The sequence below is a fragment of the Agelaius phoeniceus genome, chromosome 3 (assembly GCF_051311805.1).
Source record: "Agelaius phoeniceus isolate bAgePho1 chromosome 3, bAgePho1.hap1, whole genome shotgun sequence".
Taxonomy (NCBI): Eukaryota; Metazoa; Chordata; class Aves; order Passeriformes; family Icteridae; genus Agelaius; species Agelaius phoeniceus.
Genome location: NC_135267.1, coordinates 1,096,688 through 1,120,610, shown reverse-complemented (window position 1 = coordinate 1,120,610; position 23,923 = coordinate 1,096,688). Strand labels below are relative to the sequence as shown.

Genomic DNA, 23,923 nt, shown 5'->3' with positions numbered 1-23,923 from the left:
ATTTCAAGGAAAGGAAAGGAAAGGAAAAGGGGAGGAGAAGAAAGGAAAGGAAAAGGGGAGGAGAAGAAAAGGGAGGGAGGAAGGAGGGAGGGGCGGCCCCGCTGCTGAATAATTCAGCGCCGGGAGCGGGGGAAGCTCCGCACCGAGCCCGCCCCGAGCCGAGCTCCGGAGCGCGGCACCGGCACCGCGTCAGGCTCCGGGCTCCGCATCGGGCACCGGGACCTCACCGAGCACCGGGACCGCATCGAGCACCGGAGAACCTCGGGCTCCGCACCGGGACCGCCCCGGGCTCAGCACCGAGCACCGGGACCGCATCGAGCACCGGGACCGCCCCGGGCTCCGCACCGGGAGCGCACCAGGTCACGGACACTGCACCGGACCACACCGAGCCCCTCGGTCCGCACCGGGCTCCGCACCGAGCCTGCCCCGGGACCGCACCGGGCACCGGGACCACCTCGGGCTCCGCTCCGGGACCGCATCGGGACCAGACCGAGCTCCGCACCGAGCACCGGGACCGCACCGGGACCGCCCCGAACCGCCCCGGGCTCTGCTCCGAGCCCGCCCCGGGACCGCCCCGAGCGCCTGGATCCTCCCCGAGCCCGGCCCGGGGGCCGCGGCTCCATCCCGAGCCCCGCGCGGTCCCGCCATGGCTCTGGTGCTGCAGCTCCGCTCCGTCTCCGGCCTCCGCGGCAAAGGCGACCGCATCGCCAAGGCGGCGTTCCGGGGTACCGGGAACTAGGGGAGCGGGAATTGGGGTACCGGGATTTGGGGGAGCGGGAATTGGGGGAGCGGGAATTGGGGAGCGGGAATTGGGGGAGCGGGAATTGGGGGAGAGGGAATTGGGGGAGCGGGAATTGAGGAGCAAGAATTGGGGGATCAGGATTTGGGGGAGAGGGATTGGGGGGTCGGGAATTGGAGGATCAGGATTTGGGGAGCGGGAATTGAGGAGCAGGAATTGGAGGATCAGGATTTGGGGAGCGGGAACTGGGATCAGGATTTGGGGGGAGGGAGATTTGGGGAGCGGGAAATGGGGATGATGAGGGATCTGGGGGAGAGGAATTGGGGGATCGGGAACTGGGGATCGGGATTTGGGGATCGGGATTTGGGGGATCAGGATTTGGGGGAGAGGGATTGGGGAGCGGGAATTGGGATCAGGATTTGGGGGAGAGGGACTGGGAGGTTGGGATTTAGGGGAAAGGGACTGGGAGGCAGGAACTGGGGGAGAGGGAATTGGGGAGAGGGAATTGGGGTCAGGATTTGGGAGAGAGGGGTTCGGGGGATCAGGATTTGGGAATTGAGGGAGAGGGACTGGGAGGCAGGAATTGGGGATGAGGGATTTGGGGGAGAGGGATTTGAGGGAGCAGGAATTGGGGGATCGGGATCTGGGGGAGAGGATTTTGGGGACAGGGTTTGAGGGACAGGATTGGTGGGGCAGGATTTGGGAGTTGAGGGACAAGAACTGGGGGAGAGGGATTTGGGATCAGGATTTTGAGGGCAGGGTTTGGAGGTACAGGATTTTGGGGAGTGGGAATCGGGGGACGGGAATTGGGGACAGGATTTAGAGGGTGAAGTTTGGAGGTGCAGGATTTGTGGGGCAGGATTTCAGGGAGCGGGATTTGGGGACAGGATTTGGGGGGACAGGAATTGAGGGAGTGGATTGGAGAAGAAGGATTTGGGGAGCGGGATTTGGGGACAGGATTTGGGGGACAGGATTTTGGGGGCTGGAATTGGGGAAGAAGGATTTGAGGGAAAGGATTTGGAGGATCGGGGTTTGAGGGACAGGATTTTGGGGAGATGGGATTTGTGAGGCAGGAATTGGGGGACGGGATTGTGGAAGAAGGATTTGGGGAGGAGGATTTGGGGAGGAGGATTTGGGGGACAGGATTTGGGAGAGATGGGATTTGAGGGACAGGAATTGGGGAGACGGATTTGAGGGAAGGGATTTGGAGGTTCAGGATTTGGGGACAGGATTTGGGGGGCGGTGGGATTTGGGGGGAGGGATTTGAGGGGCAGGAATTGGGGTTCAGAAATTTGGGACAGGATTTTGAGGGCAGAGTTTGGAGGTGCAGGATTTGGGGGAGAGGATTTTGGGGAGTGGAATTTGAGGAGTGGGATTTTGGGGAGTGGAATTTGGGGGAGTGGAATTTGAGGAGCGGGATTTTGGGGATGGGAAATTGAGGGTTTGGGGTGGGATTTGGAGGGTCGGGATTTTGGGGGAGCGAGGTTTGAGGGACGGGATTTGGGGTCAGGGTTTGGAGGAGCAGGATTGTGGGGGTGCAGGAATTGGGGTCAGGATTTGGGAATTGGGAATTTGAGGGGCAGGATTTGGGAATTGGGAATTTGAGGGACAGGATTTTGGGGTGGAATTTGAGGACAGGATTTGGGAATTGGGGGCAGGATTTGGGAGTGGAATTTGAGAGACAGGATTTGGGAATTGGGGGCAGGATTTGGGAGTGGAATTTGAGGGATGGGATTTGGGAATTGGGAATTTGAGGGACAGGATTTGGGGATTTGAGGGACAGGATTTGGGAATTGGGGGCAGGATTTGGGGGTGGAATTTGAGGGACAGGATTTGGGAATTGGGAATTGGGGTCAGGATTTTGGGGTGGAATTTGAGGGACAGGATTTGGGAATTGGGAATTTGAGGGACAGGATTTGGGAATTTGGGTCAGGATTTGGGGGTGGAATTTGGGATCCCAGCGTCCATCCCTGCCTCAGTTTCCCCATGCACGACCCAGACCTGCTCTTTTTGGGATAAACCCCTCCCCTCAGGTTTATCCAGGGAAAAAGGGGGAGGGGGGGGTGAATTCCCAAGGTGGAATTCCCACCGGGATCCGCAGCAGCTCCAAAGATTTCCTTGGGATAGGAGGAAAAATTCCCGCGGGGCTGTGGAAGTTCCGGGAGCTGCCGGAGTTTTTCCAAGGCTTGGGAAAGGCTCGGGATGGGATCCCAGCTGTTCCAGAGGCCGGGAATCCATGGAAGCAGAGCGGGGTGGGGGCGGGAACAGCGATCCCAGGGGAATTCCAGGAATTCCATCAGTGAGAGAAAAAAAGGCGGGAACAGCGGATCCCAGCTCTGCAGGGGAATTCCAGGAATTCCATTGCCAGCCTGGATCAGCTTTCCCTGCTCCTGACGATCTCGGGATCATTAACCAGGGATAATTAACCCTCAGCTCCCTGTCGCGCTTCCAGCTCCAAGAAAATCCCTGGGAAGAGGCGGAATTCCCGGGAAATCCAGGAGTGGAGCCCTGGGAGATCTCAGATTTCCAGTTCTGAGCATTCCCAGTCCTGAATCCGGCCCAAATTCCCAGTGGGACTTTGGGAATTTTGGGATCTGTCCCAAAATGCTTTGGGTCCGGACTGGAAAACAGGGAATGGCTTCCCAGAGGGAAAGGGGAGCTTGGGATTGTGGGATCTTGGGAAAGAATTCCTGGCTGGGCTGGGCTGGAATTCCCAGAGAATCCCTGGATCCCTGGCAGTGTCCCAGGAAAGGTTGGAGCACCCTGGGATTGTGGGATTGGAACAGGATGGGACTGAAGGCCCCTTCCCACCCAAACCATTCTGGGAAGGAATTCCAAGGAAGGAATTTCCAGGATGCTTGGATCAGGGTCCTGAGGGTTTTTCCTGCTCTTTTCCATCCCGGAATTCCCGTGGAAAAGGGGATTTTAGGGTCACGCCGGGATGCAGCCAATGCCTGATGCTTCCAGGCGGGAATTCCCTTTCCCAGGCTCACCCGGGCCCTGGCCAGGGAAATCCAGGTGCTCAAAGGGGCTGGAAGCAGCTCGGGAAGCGATTCCAGGTGTGGCTGGATCGGGGAAGCGGATCCGGGTGGATCCATCCCTTGGGTGTGCCTGGAGAGGGATTTGGGCTCATTCCCTCATTCCCAAAAGCCGCAGCCAACCTCGGATCCGCAGGGATAAAAAAATCCCGCTCCAAAGGCTCCCGGCGTCTTTCCCAAATTCCCTGCATCCCACGGGAAACAGAGGGAGCAGCTCCGTGCGGGCTGGGAATTCCAGGGATGATCCCTGGGAAGCTCCTGGACACGCAGCCGGAACGTTTTGGGATGTGGGAGAGCTCTGGGGGCCGGAATCCGGGATGGAATCCGGGCTGGAATATTCTATGGGATGCAGGAGCTGGCTAGGGATGATGGGATGGGAAAAAATCCTTCGGGATCTTCCCGGCGTGCCATGGGTGCCAGAACAAAAAAAAAAAAACCCAGGAGTTTTCCGTGCTCTTGGAATCGTGGAATGATTTGGGATGAAAGGGATCCTGAGGCTCATCCCAATCCACCCCCCCCCGAGAGCTCCTCCCCCTGCTCGGTTTTCCCGGGAATGCTCTGCTGCCCCCTCGCTCCATAAAAATTCGGGAATGCTTCCTGGGAAGTGTCCTGGTCCTCTCCGAGCCATTCCTTAAATCCCTGGAGGAATTTTGGGCCTTGGATTGAACCCACGCTGCCCTGAGCCCCACGGGAATCATCATTCCTGGGGAAAAATTCCTGCCTGGAAGGAAGGGGCAGCCCAGGGCCGTGGGATCCCCATTCCCGGAGGGATCGGAATCCCCGTGGATGTGGCCCCTTGGGGACGCGGATCAGGGAATGCTGGACTCAGTCCTAGAGGGGTTTTCCAACCAAAATAATTCCATTTTTCCATGGTTCCTTCCCTCATCCGGGCCCTGGGTTGGGATGGGGGTGGATTCCAGGCTCACTGACCTGGAATTCCAGGCCTGGGATGTGCCCGGTCGGAGCTCAGTCCCGAAACCCTGAGGATGGAATGAGGAGCTCGGGATCCCGGCTCCCGGGTGGATATTCCTCGTTCCTCTGGTTTCCCTGGATGGGAATTCCCTTCCCCATCCCGAGGGATCCGCTGGAGCTCCCGGGTGGGAGAGAAGGGAGAGAAATCCGGGATAAAGCGTTCCCGAGGCTGGCGTGGGAAGCGAGGCTGCTCCTCCTCCGCTCCTGGGAATCCCGAGATTTTCCAAACTGGGGAAACTGAGGCACGGACGGAATTCCGGATCCGCGGGAGCAGCCGGGGAGGGGCGGGCGGTGGATCCCGCTCTGCAAGCGGAGGGAAAAATTTGGATTCCGTGGCCAAAATCCGCTCCCGAAATCCTGGAATATCAGGGATCCCCCTCCATCCACAGGTTTGGATTTGCCTCCCACATTCCCAGGGGAATCCCACAGGATTCCCAAGGGATTCTTTGCCTTCAGGATTTTCCCGGTTTTCCGTCAGGGATTTGGGAATGGGATCAAATCCCGGTGGCTCCAAAAGGGCTCCTGGATCTGCCGTGGTTCCATTTCTCCCGCTCCTTGTTTAACACGCGGAAAAAAAAACCAGGGATGACTCCAGGATTTTCCAGGAATTCCGGAAAGTTCAGCCTTGCTTTGGATGGATGGATTCTAATAGCCGAAACCTGCTCCCAAAATCCTGGAATGTCAGGGATTCCTCTCCATCCACAGCTTTGGATTTGGCTCTCCCACATTCCCAAGGGATCCTGTGAGGATCCAGAGCTTTCAGCTTTGCCTTTAGGATTCTCCCAGTTTTCCCATCAGGGATTTATTTGGGAATGGGATCGAATCCTGGTGGCTCCAAAGGGCTCCCAGATCCATCCGCACATGGAAAAAACCAGGGATGACTCCAGGATTTTCGGATAATTCCGGGTTTTTAGCCTGGCTTTGGGGAAAAGGCAGGAAAACGGGGAATTTTCACCACACCCGGCCCATTTTTTGGGAAGCTCCAGCAGGATCTGAGCTCTGCTCCAGGGTCGCATTCCCATGGGAATTCCCGCTCCATCCCGGCTTAATTGCGTCTGTGTCCGGGGCTAATTAGGGAGCCGGGAGTTAATGGATCCCAAAGAGCCGCCAGGGGAGGCTTCCCATCGGGAATGGGGCCGGGAAATGAGGGATATCCCTCATGGATACCCCCTGGAGAACCGGCGGACAACAACGATTCCGCCATCAGGAAAAGTCGGGATGCTCCCGGGTTGGGAAGGGTTGGAGCAGGGAGGCGCCGCAGGATCAAGGGGGTGGAATTCCGGCGGGGCATTTCCATCCGGCCGTTCCCAGATCCCAAAATTCCAGGGTCTCCCGGGGTCTCCCAGCCCTTTATCCACCTCTTTTCCCTCTTTTTTTCCTTTCCAGGACTTTCCTTCTACACCCGAGTGCTGGAAAACTGCGAGGATGAGGCCAAGTTTGACGAGGTAGGAGAAGTTTTCCCGTTGTTTTTTATCCCAAAAATCCCACTTGTTTTCCCAGGATTCCCTGTCCAGGTGAATACCCAGGATTCCCTGTCCGGGTGAAATCCCTGTTCCCAAATTTTCCTTGGCATCTTCGTTGTCTGCTCCAAGGTTTCTCCTGGCAGGAGCCAGACGGGATTCCTGGCTGGACACAGGTGGGAAAATCCCTATGGAATTTTCCAGGGTGGGGGGATAAATTAAAAACATAAAAATTTCCATGTTTTCTGCACTGAATTTCAGGAAAAAATTTTTCACCCAAGCTGGGAAAATCCCGCTGGGATTTTGGCTCCGTTTTCCTTTTTCTCAGGAGGAAAAAGTTGGGATTTTTTTCCCCCCCCTGAAATTCCTTCCTTTTCCTTCAGGCACGGAATTCCCAGGGGATCTGCGGCTGCCCCTGGAAGCGTCCAAGGAAAAGCCTTGGAGCAAACAGGGATAGGGGAATTTCCCTGCCCATGGAATGGGATGGGATTTAATTTCCCTTCCCACCCAAACCATCCTGTGAACACTTCCAGGGCTGGAATATCCCAAATTTTTTGGGAATTTTTCCCCCCCCATCCAACTCCATCTCCCACCAGCCCCGTGGGATTATTTTTCCCCCCCCATTCACCGCGTGCTGTTGGAAAACTCTGGGAATGGTTGGGATTGTGTTTGGGAATCAGGAGCTGTGCCCAGCCTGGAATTCCAGAACTTTCCGGGAAGCGAATCCCTCCTGGAGCAGCCGCGGGCTCTGCGACGACGCCACGGGGCCATTCCTGGATCAAATCCTTCCTGCCCAGGGAATATCCAGGGAATCTCCGCCCTCCCGTGGGCACAGGGAATTCCTGGGGATAACTGGAGTTCAAACCACGCGGGTTATCCATGGCAGATCCCAAATCCTGGAGCAGGAGAGGGGGGATCGGGCTTTGCTTCCTGGGAACAGGGACAAGGAAGGGGAAACGGCCTCAGGCCGTGCCCTGGAATCTGAGGTGGGATTTTGGGAATAATTCCTCATGGAAAGGGTGGCCAGGCCTTGGAAGGGAGGTTTGGAGTCCCCATCCCGGGAGGTTTCCAAGGAATTCTCCTGGATGTGGCTCTCCAGGAATTCTCCTATTCCCACAGCTTGGATTCGATGATCCCGGAGGGTTTTCCCAACCTCCTGGGTGATCCCTGGATTCTGTGATCTCAGAGCTGAGGAAATCTGTGTTAATTCCCTCATTTCCTGCCCCCTCTTTTCCATGTTAATTCCCTCTTTTCCTGCCCCCCCTTTTCCGTGTTAATTCCCTCATTTTCAGGCCCCTCTTTTCCATGTTAATTCCCTCTTTTCCTGCCCCCTCCTTTTCCATGTTAATTCCCTCTTTTCCAGCCCCCTCTTTTCCATGTTAATTCCCTCTTTTCCTGCCCCCTCTTTTCCGTGTTAATTCCCTCTTTTCCTGCCCCCTCTTCTCCTGGTAATTCCCTCATTTCCTGCCCCCTCTTTTCCATTTTAATTCCCTCGTTTCCTGCCCCCTCTTTTCTGTGTTAATTCCCTCTTTTCCTGCCCCCTCTTTTCCATGTTAATTCCCTCATTTCCTGCCCCCTCTTTTCCATGTTAATTCCCTCTTTTCTGTGTTAATTCCCTCTTTTCCTGCCCCCTCTTTTCCTGCCCCTCTTTTCGGTGTTAATTCCCTCTTTTCCTGCGCCCTCTTTTCCATGTTAATTCCCTCTTTTCCTGCGCCCTCTTTTCGGTGTTAATTCCCTCTTTTCCTGCGCCCTCTTTTCCATGTTAATTCCCTCTTTTCCTGCCCCCTCTTTTCCGTGTTAATCCCCTCTTTTCCTGCCCCCTCTTTTCCTGGTAATTCCTTCTTTTCCAGCCCCCTCTTTTCCATGTTAATTCCCTCTTTTCCTGCCCCCTCTTTTCCATGTTAATTCCCTCATTTACGGCCTCCTCTTTTCCATGTTAATTCCCTCATTTCCTGCCCCCTCTTTTCCATGTTAATTCCCTCTTTTCCAGCCCCCTCTTTTCCATGTTAATTCCCTCATTTTCAGGCCCCTCTTTTCCATGTTAATTCCCTCTTTTCCTGCCCCTTTTCCCGTGCATCAGGATCCGCCCCCAGGCAGGATTTGGATTTCAAACCCCAGTGGTTTCCGCTTGTTCGGTTCCGCTCCGTTTCTTTTCCAATTATTTTCTCCTTCACTCCCTAAAGAATTCCGCGAACCCCCTGCCGCTCCGGATCCTGGAATATTCCGGAGGCCGCGTGGAGCTCCCCAGTTAATCGGGAATGTTTGCGTTCCGTGCTGAAATCCCGAAGGATTTCATCTTGGAGAGGCTTTTCCCGGAGATCCCCCCACAGCCTGGGAGGAGAAGGGAATCTCTGGGAATGAAGGAGCCCAAATTCCTGGGAGCTGAAGTTTCCTGGGATAAATTTCGAGCGGGCCCCGAGGCAGGAGCTGCTCCTGCCAATTCCGGGGAGCACAAACCATGGAATTTTGGGCGGGAAGAGACCTGAAAACTCATCCCATTCCGGGGACAGGGAAACCTTTCCTGATCCCAGGGCATTCCAAGCCCTGTCCAGCCTGGCCTTGGGCACTTCCAGAAATCCAGGGGCAGCCACGGCTTCTCTGGGAATTCTGTCCCAGGACCTTCCCAGTTTCCCATTGTTTTTTTTTTTTTTCCCAGAACCTGGAAAACCCCTGGGATCAAGCTGTGGCTCCAGCCACGACTTTTCCAGGGTTGTTTTCCCCCTTTTCCTTTGGCAAACGCCATCCCAGAATTTAGTGAATCCCTGGATGTCATCCCCCACAACTGCTGCCTCTTCCTCTGCCTTTCCTTGGGTTTGGAGTGGATTTCCTGGGATTTGGTGGATCCCAAAGCACATCCAGCACCTTTTGGATGGAGGTCGGACAGGGAAAAGGGAACCTGGCTGGGAAAATTCCCATTTTTTTCCTCCTCTCTCTGGGAAAAGGAAGGCTCCTGGTGCAGAGCCCTGAAAAGTGGGAATAGGACAATTCCTCAGGCCAGAGGGACATTCCTGCAGAATTCCTTCCTGGAATTTCTGGCTGTCCAGAGGTGGAATTCCCGGAGGGATTTCAATCCACGTGGATGTGGGAGATGGACCAAGGGCGGCCCCTGCAGCACTGGGAATTCTTGGGTTTGGCGATCTCCAAGGATTTTTCCAACGCCTTGATTCCATAACCTTGGGATTTCTCTGGGTGATTTGATCACCGGATCCAATCCCTGGAGCGTCAAAACATTTGGAAAAAAACCAAGGGAAAAGCAGGGAAAGGACTGAATTCCATCCCCACGTGGAAAGCCCGGGATAAATCCTGCTGCCGGATCCAACTGGTGCCATTTCCCTTTATATTCCAGTAATTTTCCCTTTGCTTCCTTGGCTCTGCAGACCAATTAAAACCCGGGAATAAATAGCTCGGGAAGTGCTGAGGCGGCACCGGTTCCTTCCCGGGGATTTGCTGGATGGGCAAATTCTCTTCCCGTGGTTTTCGATCCCGCTCTGCTGCTCCTGGGAGGGATCCTGGATCCCGGATCCGCTGCCTCTGGCACATTCCCGACCCAGGAGTGGCTTGGGAAGGGCGGGGGGGTTTGGGAGGTCCTGGGGGGCTTGGAAAGCCGGGAATCCAAAGGGGGTTGGGCTGACAGAGGGATTTGCCTTGGGAAGCAAAACCCAAAAAACCCCAAACCAAACCAAAACAAAGAAACAAAGGAAAGGGATCGTATTTCATGGAATCATGGAATGGTTTGGGACGGGAGGGAATTTAAGGATCGTCCCATTCCAACCTTGACACCTCCCGCTATCCCAGGGTGCTCCAGCCTTTCCTTGGACACTGCCAGGGATTCTCTGGGAATCCCAGCCCAGCCAGGAATCCCTTCCCAGGATCCCAGCATCCCAAGCTCCCCTTTCCCACTGGAAGCCATTCCCTGGCTCCTGCCCCTCCAGCCCTTGCCCCAATCCCAGCTCTCCTGGAGCCCCTTTGGGATGGGGAAGCGGCTCCAAGGATTCCCTGGATCCTCCCCTGATCCGGCTGCACATTCCCAGCTGCTCTCCCAGCCTGGCTCCGTGTTCCCATCCTCATCCAATGCCTGGATCCATATTTTCCACGTGTGAATCCATGGAATAGTTGGCCCTGGGCACACCCTTAGTGACATCCCTGTGAAGCAGCGCTGCTGCCTTTGTCCTGGGAAAAGCGGCCTTTCTCCATCCCTTCCACTGCCGATCCCTGGAACAATCCTGGCTCATCCCTCTCCTCCTTTCCCCCCAAAAAAATCCTGGATCATCCCTGTCCTTCTTTTCCTGAATGCTCCCGGTTCCTCTCCTCCTTTTCCCAACCAATCCTGGCTCTTCCCTCTTCTTTTCCCAACAGATCCTGGCTCATCCCTCTCCTCCTTTTCCCAAAACTGTCCTGGCTCTTCCCTCTTCTTTTCCCAACAGATCCTGGCTCATCCCTCTCCTCCTTTTCCCAGCTGATCGTTGGTCATCCATCTCTTCCTTTCCCAAAAAATCCTCCTGGCTCTTCCCTCCCCTTTTCCCAACCAATTCCAACCAATCCCTCTCCTCCTTTTCCCAAAATTATCCTGGCTCATCCATCTCCTCATTTTCCAAAAACACTCCTGGCTCTTCCCTCTTCTTTTCACAACCAATCCTGGCTCATCCATCTCCTCCTTTTCCCAAAACTGTCCTGGCTCTTCCCTACCCTTTTCCCACCTGACTCTGGCTCATCCCTCTCCTCCTTTTCCTGACTCTGGCTCGTCCATCTCCTCCTTTTCCCAAAACACTCCTGGCTCATTCCATCTTTCCCTTTTCCCAAGACGTTTTTGGCCCTTTCCTCCCATTTTCCCAAAGCATTCCCGGCTCATCCATCTTTCCCTTTTCCCAAAATGTTTTTGGCTCTTTCCTCCCGTTTTCCCAAAACATTCCTGGCTCATCCATCTTTTCCTTTTCCCAAGATGGTTTTGGCTCTTTCCTCCCATTCTCCCAAAGCATTCCCGGCTCATCCCTCTCCTCCTTTTCCCAGACTTTCCGCTGGCCGGTGGCGACCAACATCGACGGGAATGAGATCCTGGAGATCCAGGTGTTCAACTACAGCAAAGTCTTCACCAACAGGTGAGTGCCTCCTTCCCGCCGCCCACACGGATCTCATCCCGCGGGAAGAGGCAGCTCCGCCTCCCTTTGGAGGCGGGAGGGAATCCCCGGGAATTTCCTGGGAATTTTCGGGGCCGTGTGAGCGGCTCAGGGGGCGAGGAATCCACCCCAGGAATTCTGCGGTGCTCGGCACTGAGTTTTTCCCAAGTCGTGCCGTTTGTTTCCGTAAAATTTCCATGTTTTGAAGGAAATTGGAATTTTTTTTGGGGTGGATTGTCCAGGTGGGAAGTCGATGCCGGAATGTGCTTTCCCAGATTTTCCAAATGCTGCAGGCGTTGGGTGGAATCCATCCAGGGAAATTGGGGCTGCCCCATCCCTGGAAGTGTCCAAGGAAAATTGGATGAGGCTTGGAGCCACCTGGGGTAGTGGGAAGGATTTGGCTTGGAATAGGATGGGATTTAAGGGCCCTTCCCACACGGATCCGTGCGGACACGTGGATCAGGGGAGGATCCAGGGAATCCTTGGAGCCGCTTCCCCATCCCAAAGGGGCTCCAGGAGAGCTGGGACTGGGGCAAGGGCTGGAGGGGCAGGAGCCAGGGAATGGCTTCCAGTGGGAAAGGGGAGCTTGGGATGGTGGGATCCTGGGAAGGGATTCCTGGCTGGGAGGAGAAGGGAGGAGCTGGTGCTGGGAATGTCCCTCCAGGAAGGCTGGGAATATAAAGGGAAATAGGAATTCCCATTAAAATGAGGCAGTGCTGGAAGTCCAGCAAATCCCCCTTGTCCAGGGATAAGCTGGAGGAGGAGGAGAGTGGAGAGGAAGGAGAAAGTTGGGAATATCCCTTCAGGAATGCTGGGTGTATCTGGAACAGGAAATCCCACAAAACCGAGGGAGTGTCGGAATCCCAGCGCGTTTTCCTCATCCAGGATTAAGTCCAGGATGAGGTCATGATATTTTTGGGAACAGCCCTCCAGGAATACGAGGAATAAGTGGAAAAAAGAAATTCCATTAAAACAGGGCAGTGCTGGAGCTCCGGCCCGTCCTCTGAATCAGCTGGGGAAGAGGAGGGAGAATTTTGGGAGCATCCATCTGGGAATACAAGGAATAAGTGGGGAAAGAAATTCCATTAAAACAGGGCAGTGCTGGAGCTCTGGCCTGTCCTCCGAATCAGTTGGAGGAGAGGGGAGGAGGAGGGAGAATTTTGGGAATACCCCTCTGGGAATCCCCATGGTCCATAATTCCAGCCCATCCTCCCCGTCCAGAAATGAGGAGGAAGAGGGAGGAGAGAGAGGATTGGGAACAGCCCTCCAGGAAGGCAGGGAATGTCTGGGATAGGAATTCCCATGAAACAGAGGCAGAGCTGGAACTCCAAATCCGCTGGAGGAGGAGGAGGAGGAGGAGGAGGAGGAGGAGGAGGAGGGAGAGGCTTGGGAAAGCTGATCCAGGCGCTGCATGAATAATTCACCAGCAGCTGATGAAGGCCATTGATCAGAGGCCTGGAAAAAGGCGGGATACCTGATCCAGGGCCTGATCCAGAGCCTCCGGAATGACCGGGCAGTCACGTCCCGGCGGCTCCCTTTGTTCCCTGTGCCTGTGGCTGTCACCAGCTGACAATTCCCGGGAATGTGATCCCTGTTTGGCCTCATCCAGGCGCCTCTGGATCCCGGTGGGTTCATCCCGGCTCCGGAGGGTCCCCGGGAGCATTCCCAGGGTGCTGAGTATCCAAGGAAAAGGGATGAGGGAGAAGCCTCCTAACCCCCCAGAGACAGGCCACGGCATCCCAAAAATCCTGTGCCCTGGATTGGGAATTCCCCGGCTGGGAATCTCTCCAGGACACATCCAAAGCATCCAGGAGGAGCCACATCCTGCCCGTGGGTCATTCCCAGGTGGAAATTCCCACTGGAAAAGCCCCACAAGAGGGAAGGATGAAAAATTGCGGGGCCTCCACATCCTGAATAAAACCCATGGAGATTCCCATGGCATGGAATAATCCATCCGATCCCATCCTGGAAAATCCTGGTGTGAGGTGGGATGAGCTGGCTGGGAATGCCGGGATCCTGCTGGAATTCTGGTGTTCTCCATGGTCTCCTGTTCCCCTGGGAGACCTTCAGGACCCCTCCAGGGTGGGAGAAAACCCCTGGAATGCTTTCCCACGATTCCATGCCCTGGGAGAGTCTGGATGGAGAAAATTTGAGATCCCAAATTTTTTTGGGGGGGATTCAAGCAGGGAAAGCCATCGCAGGGCTTTTCCCACACTCTGAGGGATGTGGGAATGGGAATCACACCCAGGAGAGGGGAAGATCCAGGGAAAAAAGCAGAGGCACGACCAGGGATGAATCCAAGAGGCAGCTGGGATCCAGAGGTTATGGACAATCATCCCTGTGCTCCCATTCCCAAACTTTTGGGACTTTTGGGACTTTGGGGACTTTGGGGCCTTTCCGAGCAGGTTTTCCTTGTGCAGAAAACAGGGATAACACAGGGCAGAGATCCCAATCCTTAAGGAATGTGCACAAAACCCAGGAGCTTTTGCTCCGGGGGCGTTCCACCTCCTCCTCATCCCTGTTTTCCTCTGGAGCAGCAACGGGATCTGGCCAAAGGCCCAAGGCCACATTCCAAACCCGGAGCAGAGATAATTTCCCTATGGAAAACCCATCCCACGAAAAAGAGGCGGGAGCTGCTCCGCTACCTGACAGGGAGGGACAGAAAATCCGGATTCCGAAGGGTTAAATCCATCCCTGGAGCCTCCGGGATGGAAACAGAGCTTGGTCCCATCCTTTGTTCCTCTCCAGCCGTGCAGATCCTGGCCCGGCTCGGGTCCTTTGTGTCTCCGGAGGAATCCTTGTTTCGTCCATGGAAAATTATCCGGGAAAATAATCTGTGGAAAGTTATCCGGGGAAAAATAATCTGTGGAAAATTATCCGAAAAAAATTATCAGCAGAAAATTTTCCGGAAAATAATCCGTGGGAAAATTATCTGGAGAAAAATCATCTGCAGAAAATTTTCTGGAAAATCGTCTGTGGGAAATTATCTGGAAAAATAATACATGGAAAATTATCTGGAAAATAATCTGCAGAAAATTATCTGGAAAAATAATACGCGGAAAATTATCCGGAAAAAATCACCCGCAGAAAATTATCCAGAAAAATAATATGTGGAAAATTATCCGGAAAATAATCTGTGGAAAATTATCCATAAAATAATCTGTGGAAAATTATCTGGAAAAACCATCCACGGAAATTTTTCTGGAAAAATAATCAGTGGAAAATTTTCTGGAAAAATAATCAGTGGAAAATTATCTGGAAAATAATCTGCAGAAAATTATCTGGAAAAATAATCCATGGAAAATTCTCCGGAAAATTCTCCAGAAAATCATCTGCAGAAAATTCTCCAGAAAAAATAATCCAGAAAAATAATCAGTGGAAAATTATCTGGAAAAATTATAATCAGTGGAAAATTATCCAGAAAATAATCCGTGGAAAATTATCTCCTGCTGGAGCAGGAGAATGGAAAATTTAACTCCGGATCTGGAGGGTTCCCTGTTGTCCGACTGGCCTCCCCACATGGAAAGTGGGATTTTGGGATGGAATTCCTGGCTCTGAGGGTCTGGGATGGAATTCCCAGGGAAGCTGTGGCTGTCCCACCCCTGGAAGTGCCCCCAAAAAATGTTGGATGGGGCTTGGAGCGATCCGGGACTGTAGAAGATCGGGGTTGGAGTGGGATTCAGCTTTCAGGTCCTTCCCATCCGAACCATTCCAGGATTCCGGGGTGGAATTCTCGGTGCCCAATCCCTGCCTGCAGCCCCCTCGGGTGTGACCCCTTCAGCTCCGGCCGTGTGGGATTTTTGTGGAATTTTTCATTTCCGGATCCAAACTTGGAGCGACACCGATCCAAACACGGAGCGAGAGCCTGAGCACACCCAAACTGAAAATCTCATCCCAAATTAAATTTCCATAAATTTCAGGATATTTCCATACCCAGGGCTGACTTCAGTCATTGCCCACTCGCCTTCCAAAGAAAAAATAATTCCTGTTTATTGGGAATTTCTGCAAGAGTTTCCCAAAGAAAAAGAGGGAAAAAACTTCACTCGCCTTCCAAAGAAAAAAATAATTCCAGTTTATTGGGAATTTCTGCAGGAGTTTCCCAAAGAAAAAGGGGGAAAAAACTTGGCTGGAGCAACTTTTAGTACCTGGAGGCTGCTGAGATGGAGTGTCCCACATTTCTCCGGGTATTCCAGGGAAAAAATGAACCTGGAATAATTACAGGCTCCTGCAAAGTGGCGGGAAGGGGATAATTAGACGGGAAATGGTTTTGGAAGCTCTAATTCCACGGCCTGAGACGATTCCAGATGAAACTGCAATTTGGCTGGAGAGGGGGAAAAAACGGCTCCAGAGAGAGCTCCAGGCAGGAGCTGCAAGAGGAAGGAGCTGGAATTAACCAGGATTGCCCAAGCCGGGATTTGGAAATCCGTGGAAAAGCTGCAGGTTCCAAATTGGAATGGGCACCTTCCACCGTGCCAGGGTGCTCCAAGCCCCATCCAACCCGGCCTTGGGCACTTCCATGAGGGTTCAGCAGGATAATTCCCTGGAAAAAGGGGCCAAAAGGTGTGGAATCCCTCTGCTTCCCTTATCCCACCTTTCCAGGGGTTTCTGGAAGTGGGGAACAAACTGGGGGGGGGAGGTCCCAGGATTTGGCTCTTGTCAGTTCCAGGGGATGGATGGATGGAATGAGGGATGGATGGATGGATGGACGGATAGATGGATGGATGGATCTATGGATCCATGGATAGATCCATGGATGGATGGATGGATCTATGGATCCATGGATGGATGGAGGGATGGATCCATGGATGGATGGAGGGATGGATCCATGGATGGATCCCTGGATGAATAGATGGATGGATGGATCCATGGATGGATGAATGGATGGAGAGATGGATCCATGGATGGATGGATGATGGATGGATGGATGATGGATGGATGGATGGATGGATGGATGGATGGATGGATGGATGGATGGATGGATGAAAGGATGGATGGATGAAAGGATGGATGGATGATGGATGGATGGGTGGATCTGTGGATCCATGGATGGATGGATCTATGGATGGATGGGTGGATGGATGTATCCATGGATGGATCCCTGGATGCATAGATGGATCCATGGATGGATGAATGGACGGAGAGATGGATCCATGGATGGATGGATGGATCCATGGATAGAGATGCCATTCCCAAAAAGAGCCTCTCCCTGGCTTCAGGAGCAGACCTTGCCCATGGATCCAGCAGCATCCAAAGGCTGAGGGAGCAGGGGAGGGAAAATGGGATTTCCTGGTCCTGGAGGATGCTCTTGGCACAGACACCTGAAATTCTGGCCCTTGGAAAACTCCAGTGCTGGCAAAGCCTGACCGGATTCATGGGATTCTCTATTCCCCCCGTGTCCCTGGAATCGCCTCGGGGAAACAGGAGGCATCCCTGGAATTTGGGATGCGCCACAAGGGCAAAGCCTGGTGGCTCCCGGGATTTGGAGCATCCCAGACTCGCTGATCCTGGGATTCGAGTGAGCTCCAGGCACAGAACCAGCCTGGCTGGGGTCGGAAACCGGAGCTGCTCCTCAGGGCTGATAAAATTACGGGTGACCCAGAAAATTTCCCTTTTTTCCATCAGCAGAAACGGCGGGGAAGGGAGGGAGCAGGGCCCCGATGAATTATGGAACAGCCGGAATTGAGCGGCGGCACAGGCGGGTCCTGAATTTTTAATCCCGTCCTGCCCGGATCCCGCCGGGGGAAGCGGCTTGGGAAGGATCCCAGGAAGGATCCCAGGAAGGATCCCGGGAAGGATCCCAGGAAGGATCCCAGGAAGGATCCCAGGAAGGACAGGAGCTTCTCCCAGGAACCTGTGCCAGGGCTCGCCACCTCCACGGCCAGGAATTCCTTCCCAAATCCCTGCCCTCTGCTGCAGGGCTTGGAATGGCTCTGGTTTTGTCAGGGATTCATGGAATGCTTTGGGTGGGAAGGGAACCTAAGGATTGTCCCGTTCCAACTTTGGCACCTTCCGCCATCCCAGGGTGGCTCCAAGCCCCATCCAGCCTGTCCTGGGACATTCCCAGGGATCCAGGAGCACCCACAGCTTCTCTGGGAATTCCAGTCCAGCCCCTCTCCACCCTCCCAGCCAGGAATTCCTTCCCAAGATCCCACAATCCCAAGCTCCCTTTTCCCAGTGGGAGCCGTTCCCTGTGTCCTGTGCCTCCGTCCCTTGTCCCCAGTCCCTCTCCAGCTCTCCTGGAAGGGACTCTGGGGTCTCCCTGGATCCCTCCCTTCTCCAGCTGGGCATTCCCAGCTCTTCCCAGTTCTTGGAGCAGCTCCAGGGCCTCCTCTGGACTCACTCCAGCGGCTCCAGGTCCCGATGTTGGATCCTGGAGCTGGAGCAGCTCTGCAGGGGAATATTCCAGGAGGAATTTCCTGTTCCTTCCTCAGCCCTCTCCAGGCATGGAGCACCTGGGAGCCAAAAGTCCCCGGATCCACCTGGATCCAAGAGGAGCAGCAAAGCCACCACCGCACCTGGGAATGTTCTAGATTCCAAACAGGTTAAAAAAAACACAGGGAGAGCTGCAGGAATCTGGAGTCCCGCAGGCTCCACCCCTGAGGAATAGCTGGAATTGGCCTGGATGATCCTCGTGGGAGCCTTCCAGCTCGGGATATTCCATGGAATAAACCCGAGGAATGCTTTCCAAAACAGAAGTGCTGCTGCTTTGGCAGACGGGGAATAACGCTGTTTCCCAAACCCCGAAATCCAGGTGGATACAGCGGCTTTTTCCTCACCTTGGAGAGGAAGAAGGATGTTTCCATGGGATGCATTATTGCTTCTGGAATGGGAATTATGGAGCAAACAGAGGAAAGGTTTTCCCGTTCCATGTCCTGCGGGGCACCTTGGAGACAGAGCCCTGCAGGGATGGATCGGAGCTTGGAATGGGGAAAATGAGGGATGGAGGTGGAAATCCTGCAGGGACCTGGAGGGGCTGGAGCGTGTCCAGGGAAGGGAACGGAGCAGGGAAAGGGAATGGAGCCCCAGGAGGGGCTGAGGGAGCTGGGCAGGGAATGGAGCCCCAGGAGGGGCTGAGGGAGCTGGGCAGGGAATGGAGCCCCAGGAGGGGCTGAGGGAGCTGGGCAGGGAATGGAGCCCCAGGAGGGGCTGAGGGAGCTGGGCAGGGGCTCAGCCTGGAGCAAAGGAGGCCCAGGGGGGACCTTTTCCCTCTGCACAATTCCCTAGGAGGATCCAGAGGGGATCGGGATCTGCTCCCAGGGAACGGGGACAGGATGAGAGGAAATGGCCACGGGGAGGTTCAGGTTGGATTTTGGGAACAATCCCTTCGTATCATCGGAGCTTGGAGCCACCTGGGATGGTGGAAGGAATCGGGATTAGCTCCAAGGTCCATTCCCACCCAAAGCATTCCATGATTTCCATGGCCTGGTGCTGAGGGATGAGGGGCAGTCCCTGCTCCTTGTTTGAGTCACCAGCATGGAAAATCAGGGACATAGCAAAGTTAAAGGCGTCCGCTGTGGACATTCCGTATGGAAAAGGCCACTTTGGGATCTCTCAGCGGCACCCCAGGAATTCAGGAGCGGTGGCTCCCAAATCTCCTTCTTCCCTTATCCCGGCAGCATTCCCTTGGAATGGTTCCTCTCTCAGCTTCTCCTTTTCCCATCACCCCCACTGAGCCTCGAGCCGGGACCTCACCTCTCCCTCTTCCCAAGGAAAACGGGAAGCAAATCCCTTTTCCCGTGAAAACCCGGCCCTGGTGGGCGAGAACTCCCGGGATTTCCCGTCCTTTTCTCCGCAGGCTCATCGGGACGTTCCGGATGGTGCTGCAGAAGGTGGTGGTGGAAGGGCAGCTGGAGGTGACGGACACGCTCATCGATGACAACAATTCCGCCATCCAGGTGCGTCACCGAGGCCAACGTTCCCGGATCGTTCCCGGATCCGTGCGTCCGTGTCCCCGCTGAACCTGGAGACACACGGACACACGGACCCGGGAATGATCCGGGAATGTTGGGAATCCGGGAATGTTTCCCTGTGGGAACGGGGATATCGGTGTTCCTTGCCTTGATCCTGTTACCCCTGCTCCAAAAGGGATGAGGCGGCCGGGAATGTCCGGAGGGTGCAAAGAGAAGCTCGGATTGGAAAAACGCGGGAAGTTTGGGATGGGGAAAAAGCAGGGGTGGAGCTCCCACCATCCCAGGGTGATTGAACCTGGCCTTGGACACTGCCAGGGATCCAGGGATTCTCCGGGAATTCCAGCCCAGCCAGGAATCCCTTCCCAGGATCCCACCATCCCAAGCTCCCCTTTCCCACTGGAAGCCATTCCCTGGCTCCTGCCCCTCCAGCCCTTGCCCCAATCCCAGCTCTCCTTTCCCTCTGGAAAAGGCTCCAAGGATTCCCTGGATCCTCCCCTGATCCAGCTGCACATTCCCAGCTGCTCTCCCAGCCTGGCGTTGGATCCAGCCCCATCCTGATTCTTCCTTGAGAAGGAATTTCGGGATCCAGGGGCTTCACTGGGAATTGGGGACTCCAGGAAGCGTCTCCCTTCCCTTTTCCATCTCTGAATTCCATAAAAATCCCTCGGGATGGATCCTGAGTGTCCTTGATCCCAGAATCCCAGAATGGTTTGGGATGGGATCCATGGACCTTCAATCCCATCCCAGGGACACTTCCCACCATCCCAGGATTATCTAAATCCATCCTTGGACACTGCCAGGGATCCAGGGATTCTCTGGGAATTCCAGCCCAGCCAGGAATCCCTTCCCAGGATCCCACCATCCCAAGCTCCCCTTTCCCACTGGAAGCCATTCCCTGGCTCCTGCCCCTCCAGCCCTTGCCCCAATCCCAGCTCTCCTGGAGCCCCTTTGGGATGGGGAAGCGGCTCCAAGGATTCCCTGGATCCTCCCCTGATCCAGCTGCACATTCCCAGTCTGGGATTGGATCCATCCCCATCCCAGCTCCTCTCTGGGAGGAATTCTGGGAACAAGGGGGTTCACTGGGAATCTCAGGACTCCAGGAAGGGTCTCCCTTCCTCCTCCCTCCCTTTTCCATCCCCAAGCTCCATAAAAATCCCTCGGGATGGATTCTGAGTGTCCTTCATCATGGAATCATGGAATGGTTTGGATGGTTGAAAGGGACCTTAAAGCTCATCCAGTTCCATCCCTTTCCAAGGGGCAGGGACAGTGGGATATTGGGAAGGAATTCCTGGCTGGGAGGGCGGGAAGGAGCTGGGCTGGAATTCCCAGAGAAGCTGTGGCCACCCCTGGATCCCTGGGAATGTCCAAAGCCAGGTTGGATGTGGCTTGGAGCAGCCTGGGACAGTGGGAACTTTCAGGGCTGGAATGAGATGGGATTTCAGGTCCCTTCCCACCCAAATCCCACCTGGGATTCCAGGATCCCATCCCAAGCCCCGGCCAGGCCAGGAGGCCATCAGGAATTACTTTGCCACCAGAAATTTGGGGGGGGGATTCAACTTCCACCCATCCATTTCCCTCTCTGCCCTTTGTGACGCCGAAAGATCCCCAAAATACGGGATTTTCCTCCCCTGGAGAGCGATTTTCACCAGGCGAATCCCCAATAACCCAGCCAGCAGCTGGAATTATTTTTTCGCCAAGCACACCTGTGTTCCTTGCACTTCCCCTCCCTCCTCGGGGCTGCATTCCCGGCTTTTATTGGTCCCGCTCCCTCCATCCCCCCCCAGGAGAAGCCGCTTAATGAAATCCCGCTCTCCTCCCTGACAATTCCAGGAATTCCTCCCCTCCGCCCCTGTCCTTGGTGCTGGATGAGGCCGCGGCTTCCCGGGAAAAAGAGAGGGGAGGCTGATTTTTAATGGAACCCCCGGGGCTGGATATCGGGAGCAGAAATAGCCGCGTTTCCAAGCCGGTTCCCAAACTCCGTTTCCATGGGAAACGGCTCCCGGGAGATGGGGAGGCAGAGAGGGAAGCGGCGGCTGCTCCGAAAAGGGGGAGATTTTTCCAAAAAGGGGAAGGTTTTCCCCTCGGGATGGGGGTTCGGGATGAGGGGGGTGTTCTCATCCTGATTTTCCCAGAGGGGTGCGGAAATTGTGGGATTCCAGGCGAGGAGCTGCCTCAGGGATTGTCCGTGTGATCCAAGGGTTTGGGAAAACAGAGTCAGAGTCCAGAGGAGAGCATGGGGCTGGGAGAGCAGCTGGGAATGTGCAGCTGGATCAGGGGAGGATCCAGGGAATCCTTGGAGCCTTTTCCAGAGGGAAAAGAGAGCTGGGATTGGGGCAAGGGCTGGATTGGGGCAGGAGCCAGGGAATGGCTTCCAGTGGGAAAGGGGAGCTTGGGATGGTGGGATCCTGGGAAGGGATTCCTGGCTGGGCTGGGATTCCCAGAGAATCCCTGGATCCCTGGCAGTGTCCAAGGATGGATTTAGATAATCCTGGGATGGTGGGAAGTGTCCCTGGGATGGGATTGAAGGTCCATGGATCCCATCCCAAACCATTCCAGGATTCTGGGATCAAGGACACTCAGGATCCATCCCGAGGGATTTTTATGGAATTTGGGGATGGAAAAGGGAAGGGAGACCCTTCCTGGAGTCCCAAATTCTGAGTGAACCCCCTTGTTCCTGTAATTCCTCCCAGAGAGGAGTCGGGATGGGGCTGGATCCAATGCCAGGCTGGGAGAGCAGCTGGGAATGTGCAGCTGGATCAGGGGAGGATCCAGGGAATCCTTGGAGCCGCTTCCCCATCCCAAAGGGGCTCCAGGAGAGCTGGGATTGGGGCAAGGGCTGGAGGGGCAGGAGCCAGGGAATGGCTTCCAGTGGGAAAGGGGAGCTTGGGATGCTGGGATCCTGGGAAGGGATTCCTGGCTGGGCTGGGATTCCCAGAGAATCCCTGGGAGCATCCAAGGAAAAGCTGGAAAACCTTGGGATGGTGGGAGCTGTTGGGATTTGAATGGGATGGGATTCAAGATTCTTTCCTACCCATCCCGAGGCAGTTTCTGGGAACAGCCTCATTTTTCCCTGATGGAACCCAAAGAAATGGTTGGAAATAATTTTACTTTTTTTTTTTTCCCGAGAACCCTCCCTGGCAGCTCCCGCCCTCCCTCCTGCCTTTATGGCCTTGTCCAGGAGATTAAAAACTCCCGGAACGCTGGAGCCGGGAGCGAAATTCCGGCTGTGTCCATTCTCCTGCAACAGAAAAGCCAGGATGGTTCAGAATTAATTTTTTTTTTTTTTTCCTCAGGCAGCAGGGAAAAGACGCCCATAAAAAAAAAATCAATTTGAAATCCCCTGGGAAAGATCAACCCCTCCCAGCTCTGCAGGGATTTTTCTCCCCCTTGATTTTCTTTCCCATCCCATTGTTCCCAACGGGAATTTCTCCTGATTCCAACCCACACCTCCTAATTGCCCTTCCAAGGCGCGATCCCACTCATCCCACAGATCTTTCTCTTCGTTATATCCTTAATTTTTCCTGCCTTGAAAGGGTTTTTTTTTTAACTCCTAAATCCAGCTGGAAAAGGAGATTTTAACCCCAAAATGTCTGAAAATGTGGAAAAAAAAAAGAATATTCCAACTTTGATCCCTGTTTTTCCCTCCTCGTTTCCTGTTTTTGTTTTTTTTTTTTACATTCTCCAATAGTTTTTGTGGGGGGGGGGGGGGAATTAGGTGCGATTGACTCGAATTTGGATTTTGCCAAAAAAAAAAGGAAAAAAGAAGATAAATCAATCAAAACCTTCGCCCAGAGCTCCACTCCCAGCTGGGACTGAGTCACCCTTCGGCTGTCACGCGCGGGATGCACGGAATCCCTCTGGAATTGTTGCTCCCTTCCCAAATCTTGGATTTTCCAGCCCTTCCAGTACCCCCTTGTTTGGAGGGGATGCTGCACCTCCTCTCAAACATAAACATGGAAAAAGGAGTCAAACATAAACATGGAAAAAGGAGGGTTTCTGTAAGAAATAAATTTCCCCACTACCCCCATTTTTTAACTTCTTTTTTTTTTTTTTTTTTTTTTTTTTTTTTTTTTTTTTTTTTTTTTTTACCTAAAATCAGTTGGTTTTGAACCCAAAATAACAGATAATTTCTCCATGGAAGCAGAGTGGAGGTGGAAAAGAAAAGTGCTTTTTTTCCTTGTGCTTTAATCTTGTCAGCAGCTGATGGGTTTTTAAAAGAGGCATTTTCCAGGAGAATGAACTGGGAATTGCTTTTTGCCTTTTTTTTTTTTTTTCCTCCCCAAATTGCTTTGTCCAAATCTGAGCTTTTAGAAGGATTTTGGCCACGAGAGCAAAGGCAGCGGGACGAAATCTCATGGATTTTATTCCGTTTGGAATGCAGGGAAAGCTTTTAGGGAGAAAAAAAGAAAAGAAAGATTTTAGGGAGAAAAAAGAGAAATATTTTAGGGATGAAAAAAGGGGAAGATTTTAGGGAGAAAAAAGGAAATATTTTAGGGAGAAAAAAAGGGAAGATTTTAGGGAGAAAAAAGGGAAAGATTTTAGGGAGAAAAAATGGAAATATTTTTGGGAGAAAAAGGGAAATAGGGAGAAGAAAAGGAACAATTTTAGGGAGAAAAAGGAAATATTTTAGGGAGAAAAAAATGAAAGATTTTCGAGAGAAAAAAGGGAAATGTTTTAGGGAGAAAAAGGG

The 23,923-nt window shown here is 53.8% G+C and overlaps 1 protein-coding gene across 4 annotated transcripts in view; it reads left to right on the top strand.

The window, feature by feature from the left end:
* Positions 1-134: 134 nt before the first annotated feature.
* Positions 135-23,923, top strand: part of OTOF (otoferlin) — a 118,749-nt gene continuing 94,960 nt past the window's right edge. For 2 of the 4 annotated variants that reach the window (XM_077176419.1, XM_077176418.1), the window contains exons 1-4: positions 135-725; positions 6,136-6,194; positions 11,217-11,305; positions 19,119-19,218. In XM_077176419.1, the coding sequence (XP_077032534.1) occupies positions 647-725; positions 6,136-6,194; positions 11,217-11,305; positions 19,119-19,218 (327 nt within the window). In that variant the 5' untranslated portion in view covers positions 135-646. The remainder of the gene's footprint in view (positions 726-6,135; positions 6,195-11,216; positions 11,306-19,118; positions 19,219-23,923) is intronic. The other 2 variants (XM_077176416.1, XM_077176417.1) reach the window with 2 other exon arrangements.